Source organism: Pelophylax lessonae (assembly GCF_965119305.1).
Source record: "Pelophylax lessonae genome assembly, chromosome: 4".
Classification (NCBI taxonomy): Eukaryota; Metazoa; Chordata; class Amphibia; order Anura; family Ranidae; genus Pelophylax; species Pelophylax lessonae.
The window spans coordinates 352734841-352741873 of NC_138771.1; the positions used below are offsets into that span (position 1 = coordinate 352734841).

Here is a 7033-nt window from a genome sequence, read left to right on the forward strand (position 1 = left end):
ATATATATACATACATACATACATATACATACATACATACATACATACATACATACACATTTTTAGCAGAGACCCCGAAGAATAAAATAGCGGTTGATTAAATATTTTATGTCACACTGTATTTGTGCAGCAGTTTTTCAAACGCAGTTTGAAGAAAAAAAAAAAATACACCTTAATGAATAAAAAAAAAAAAAAACAGTTAGCCTAATTTTTTTGTATAATGTGAAAGATGATGTTAGGCCCAGAATCGTGAGAGAATCGTGATCTTTATTTTAGTCAGAAAATATTGATTCTCATTTTATCAAGAATCGTGCAGCTCTAATGCACGTGCACAGGAATTACATTATTCCAGCCTGGCCAATCAAGATGACCGAGGATCCTAAACCTGGAATAAGACCAAAATGAAGATGTTGGCCTCAGCAAGAGAGCAAGGGGAGAGGAGTTCAAATCCGCTTTAAGACTCTGAGACAAAGATATGGAACAAGCATTCAGATACATGAATGTCAGTGGTTAAAGACCTCCAAATCTATCACCGATCCAAAAAGTGCTAAAGCCATTGGACCAACATAAGAGCAAGCGCTTTATTATTTTCAGAAGACAAAAAACAAAAATGAAAGTCTTCTTTAGGCCCCTTTCACAGTTGTAGGACCTGAAAGTTGCATGACTTTGACGCGAGTAAGCAATGCCTGTGTAATCTTGAGATCTATGGACCTCAAATCGCATCAAAGTAGTGCAGGGACTACTTTGAAGTCACACAGATATGAGCGGTAGTCACTGCAAATCACGGGGTACAGTGCTATCTTAAGAGCATTGAAGGGCCCTTGACAATGCAGTGCACTGGGGCCCTGCCTACACAATCACCCACAAGAATAAAAATGCAAATTATTGATAAGGCGATATTTATTGGTACAGCAGTGCCAGGCTAATGACAGCTTCAAAGTTCGGCAGCTGGATCCGGTGAACACACACACGGATGGGAGTCAGACTCGACTAGCCTGTGTGTGCCTGTTCCCATGGAGGCGGACAGGTATTCCTGCAGTTGTGGGCTCCCCCTCCACAGCCTAAGTAGCCTGACAGCAACGCAGGGCCGACAGGCGCTTGCAACCTGCCAAGTTCGACGGTGGAATACACACAGGAGTCTGGACTAATGCTTGGCTGGTTTGCTGGGCAGGTGGGGCCCCCAAAGGCAAGTGGGCCCCCGGGCAACTGCTCAGTGTGCCCATTCGGTAGGATGGCCCTGACGGGGTATGACTTGTCATGCGACATTGCAGTCCAAAGTCACACAAGTGTGAAAGGGGTCTTAAGGCCTGGTTCTCCCCTGTGCAGATTGCAGTTTGCATATTCCAGGTACATTTTGCGTTTTTCAATACATGTTTTTGATCCTTTGAAGTCTTTGGAACAAAAAACAAGTCCCTGGCCCTTTCCATAAAATGCACAGATGTGAACGTGACCCATAGGAAACCATGTTAAATGAACTGTAGTGTGTTTCTGCAAAACTGAAAATGCACTAAAAATGAATAGGTGTGTACTAGGCCTGAAGGCTGATATCAGTGTGAATCCTGGTGAACTGACTTCTACATTTAAAATACATAGAATAAATAAAACATGGTAAATCCAGGTAACCCATTCCCAAAAAAAAAAAAATAAGTTACTAAATTTCACAAATAAAGATCGTTGATGAAAAAATCCCATACGTTACGGTGTAGTTATAGGACCATTACTTCTTCAGTAATTAGGGAACAAAGTGTAGCTCAGGTACCCCAATAAACTCAATAGTTACAAGGGATTCAATTATTAATACATAAAAGCTCAAATAAATCTCTAAAAAGGAAATGAACACAACAGCGATACCTGCTAGAACATTTGGCTTTATAGCATTTTCCTTTCATACTGCTGCCGTCCTTCACATGTCATCCAGCAGTTACTAATGTCAAGGTATAGACAAAAATGTAAACACAAGTATGACAGTTGCTGTACAGCACAATCCGTGATCAGTGATACAGTGTACAGCACAATCAGTGATACAGTGTACAGCACAATCAGTGATACAGTGTACAGCACAATCAGTGATCAGTGATACAGTGCACAGCACAATCAGTGATCAGTGATACAGTGCACAGCACAATCAGTGATACAGTGTACAGCACAATCAGTGATCAGTGATACAGTGCACAGCACAATCAGTGATACAGTGTACAGCACAATCAGTGATCAGTGATACAGTGTACAGCACAATCAGTGATCAGTGATACAGTGTACAGCCCAATCAGTGATACAGTGCACAGCACAATCAGTGATCAGTGATACAGTGTACAGCACAATCAGTGATACAGTGTACAGCACAATCAGTGATCAGTGATACAGTGCACAGCACAATCAGTGATACAGTGTACAGCACAATCAGTGATACAGTGTACAGCACAATCAGTGATCAGTGATACAGTGCACAGCACAATCAGTGATACAGTGTACAGCACAATCAGTGATACAGTGTACAGCACAATCAGTGATCAGTGATACAGTGCACAGCACAATCAGTGATACAGTGTACAGCCCAATCAGTGATACAGTGCACAGCACAATCAGTGATACAGTGATACAGTGCACAGCCCAATCAGTGATACAGTGTACAGCACAACCAGTGATACAGTGTACAGCACAACCAGTGATACAGTGTACAGCACAATCAGTGATCAGTGATACAGTGCACAGCCCAATCAGTGATACAGTGTACAGCACAATCAGTGATACAGTGTACAGCACAATCAGTGATACAGTGCACAGCACAATCAGTGATACAGTGCACAGCACAATCAGTGATCAGTGATACAGTGTACAGCACAACCAGTGATACAGTGTACAGCACAACCAGTGATACAGTGCACAGCACAATCAGTGATCAGTGATACAGTGTACAGCACAATCAGTGATACAGTGTACAGCACAATCAGTGATACAGTGTACAGCACAATCAGTGATCAGTGATACAGTGCACAGCACAATCAGTGATACAGTGCACAGCACAACCAGTGATACAGTGCACAGCACAACCAGTGATACAGTGCACAGCACAACCAGTGATACAGTGTACAGCACAACCAGTGATACAGTGTACAGCACAACCAGTGATACAGTGCACAGCCCAACCAGTGATCAGTGATACAGTGCACAGCCCAATCAGTGATACAGTGTACAGCACAATCAGTGATACAGTGTACAGCACAATCAGTGATACAGTGCACAGCACAATCAGTGATCAGTGATACAGTGTACAGCACAACCAGTGATACAGTGTACAGCACAACCAGTGATCAGTGATACAGTGTACAGCACAACCAGTGATACAGTGTACAACACAACCAGTGATACAGTGTACAGCACAATCAGTGATACAGTGTACAGCACAATCAGTGATACAGTGCACAGCACAATCAGTGATCAGTGATACAGTGCACAGCACAATCAGTGATACAGTGTACAGCACAATCAGTGATACAGTGCACAGCACAATCAGTGATACAGTGCACAGCACAATCAGTGATACAGTGCACAGCACAATCAGTGATACAGTGCACAGCACAATCAGTGATCAGTGATACAGTGCACAGCCCAATCAGTGATACAGTGTACAGCCCAATCAGTGATACAGTGTACAGCCCAATCAGTGATACAGTGTACAGCCCAATCAGTGATCAGTGATACAGTGTACAGCACAATCAGTGATCAGTGATACAGTGTACAGCACAATCAGTGATCAGTGATACAGTGTACAGCACAATCAGTGATACAGTGTACAGCCCAATCAGTGATACAGTGTACAGCCCAATCAGTGATACAGTGATACAGTGTACAGCCCAATCAGTGATCAGTGATACAGTGTACAGCACAACCAGTGATACAGTGTACAGCACAATCAGTGATCAGTGATACAGTGTACAGCACAATCAGTGATCAGTGATACAGTGTACAGCACAATCAGTGATCAGTGATACAGTGTACAGCACAATCAGTGATACAGTGTACAGCCCAATCAGTGATCAGTGATACAGTGTACAGCCCAATCAGTGATCAGTGATACAGTGTACAGCACAACCAGTGATACAGTGTACAGCACAATCAGTGATCAGTGATACAGTGTACAGCACACTAATCTTGCACAGGACAGGACTACAGTGCACAGCATCAGAAAAATAACTTCACCTAACTCTACCCTATACAGATGTCTCTGCAGGATACAGCAATCAGTTATAAGACTAGAGCACACTGTTACCCTACAGTGTAAAGGGCTATAAAAAACATTATTCATTTATCTGACTACAGCGCACTAGAATCCTGCACAAGAAACACTACAGTAGACAGCTATTAGCTATATGGCTGCAGAACACTGTTATCCTGCAAAGCATAGAACTACAATGCACATCGATCGATTATCTAGCTACAGCACACTGCACTAGTCTGGCACAGGAAATGACTACAGTACTGTAGACGGCAATCAGGGACTGTATGGGACCACAACACACTGTACACCTGCACAAGACAGGACTACAGTGAACATCACGCACTTATCTGACTTCTGCACACTATATCCCTGCATTGGCCAGGACTACAGTATATAGAAATCAGTTCCAGGACTACAACACAATGTAACTCTGCACAGGACAGGACTACAATATACAGTAGTTATCTGACAACAGCATACTTGTTACCCTGCACAGGAAAAGACTACAGTATACAGCAATTAGTGACTGTATATGATACAGCGCAATGTCAGCCTACATAAAATAGGGCTACAGTGAACAGCAATCACTTATTTGGCTACAGCACACTGTCAGCTTGCATGGGATAGTTATAGGACTCCTGCACAATAATCCTGCAAAGTAAATCACTACAGTAGAAAACAATTAGGTTATCTGACTCCTGCACACTATAATCCTGCAAAGTATATGACTACAGTAGACAGGACTCAGTGATATGACTACAGCACAGTGCCAGCCTTCATAGGACAGGACTCAAGTGATGGAACTACAGCACAGCGCCAGCCCTCAGTGATGGGGCTACAGCACAGCGCCAGCCCTCAGTGATGGGGCTACAGCACAGCGCCAGCCCTCAGTGATGGGGCCACAGCACAGCGCCAGCCCTCAGTGATGGGGCCACAGCACAGCGCCAGCCCTCAGTGATATGATTAGAAGACAGATGGATAGGGCTGTGTAGTAGAGCGCTTGTGTCCCCACTAATCTGTCATCCTGGTTGCAGTGATATAAAGAAAATGATGTGTGATGTCATGCAGCGATCCTGTGAGATCATGCACTGATCATGTGATGTCATGAACTGATCCTGTGACCTCATGCACTGATCCTGTGACCTCATGCACTGATCCTGTGACCTCATGCACTGATCCTGTGACCTCATGCACTGATCCTGTGACCTCATGCACTGATCCTGTGACCTCATGCATTGATCCTGGGACGTCATGCATTGACCCTGGGACGCCATGCACTGATCCTGTGAGATCATGCACTGATCCTGTGACGTCATGCACTGATCCTGTGACGTCATGCACTGATCCTGTGAGATCATGCACTGATCCTGTGACGTCATGCACTGATCCTGTGAGATCATGCACTGATCCTGTGAAGCCATGCACTGATCCTGTGACGTCATGCACTGATCCTGTGACGTCATGCACCGATCCTGTGACGTCATGCACCGATCCTGTGACGTCATGCACCGATCCTGTGAGATCATGCACTGATCCTGTGAGATCATGCACTGATCCTGTGAGATCATGCACTGATCCTGTGAAGTCATGCACTGATCCTGTGAAGTCATGCACTGATCCTGTGAAGTCATGCACTGATCCTGTGAAGTCATGCACTGATCCTGTGACGTCATGCACCGATCCTGTGACGTCATGCACTGATCCTGTGACGTCATGCAGTCTGCACTGATGTGAACTGATGCTATGGTATAGTTCCCACACCTGCCCATCCTTGTGTAATTGCTGCCATAATAATACACTGATAAGAGTGCAGCTACTTGCACAGACTTTACTCCAAGTAATAGGTAGGTGATGAGTGCCCCCCTCCCTCCATGCCCACACTTACTCTTATGTGCTGCCACCAGTGATTTGCCATCCTTGATAAGCTCTTTAATGAACTTGTTGGTCTTGTCCAGCTCGGTTTCATGGGATTTGAGTCTCTCCCTGAACTGTGGGCTATCCAGGTAGCAATCACTGAACTCCAGCGGAGGCAATCCCATGGTGTGATTATGTAGAGAGAAGCAATGGAAGGAAGAGATTGGTGTCAGTGATGTGAGATCCCAGCCCGGAGGAAGGCGCGGAGCTCAGGACATGACGGCAGGACAGAGGAGGAGGTGTGCTCATTGAAAGTTTCCTCGCACAGGCGGCAGCAGCTGGAGTGTGATGATGATGTCACTTAGGGCTGTGATGGCATCCGGCTCCGAGCTCTCTCATTGGAAGCTCGGGGAAATGAGGAGCACAGCGAGCCTCTCACATAAGGCCCTGTGATCTCATACTCGCTGTCCGCAACCTCCCACCGAGCTCTACTCAGATACCGCCCACCCCAACCTCTGACCAATCACCTCAAACCGAGCTCTAGCCAAAACACCGCCCGCCCTGAGCTCTGCCCAATCACATCTCACCAAACACCTCCCACTTCGAGCTGTGACCAGCCTTCCCTGGGATCTGAGAAACACACATCCCCGGCATCCCTCCGGACATGGACATTAACCAGTTCATGGCTGTGCTATGGATGCTCCAATCTGTCCCTGGAAAGGCTGCTCAGTACTACCGCATTTGCTGCTGTAGAGAAAATTAAACAGTTGCAAGGTCTACCACTTTTTCTTAATTTACCAGCCTGTCATGCCCCATCATTACCAGGTCACTTTTCAGGGCTGTAATCGTTTGACTGACAATTACTCGCAAAGCTGTACCCCAATGATTTTGACATCAATTTTTTTAGACAGATGACTTTTATCTTTTAGTGGTATTTACCAGTAAATTAATTCTGTGTAT

General features: G+C 45.1%; 1 protein-coding gene across 3 annotated transcripts in view; it reads right to left on the reverse strand.

Moving 5' to 3' along the window:
- The window catches only part of ARHGAP26 (Rho GTPase activating protein 26), a 771897-nt gene extending 765359 nt beyond the window's left edge, over positions 1 to 6538 (reverse strand). For all 3 annotated transcript variants that reach the window (XM_082255674.1, XM_082255673.1, XM_082255672.1), the window contains exon 1: positions 6105 to 6538. In XM_082255674.1, coding sequence (XP_082111800.1) covers positions 6105 to 6258 — 154 coding nt within the window. In that variant the 5' untranslated portion in view covers positions 6259 to 6538. The remainder of the gene's footprint in view (positions 1 to 6104) is intronic.
- Between the last annotated feature and the right edge of the window lie 495 nt (positions 6539 to 7033).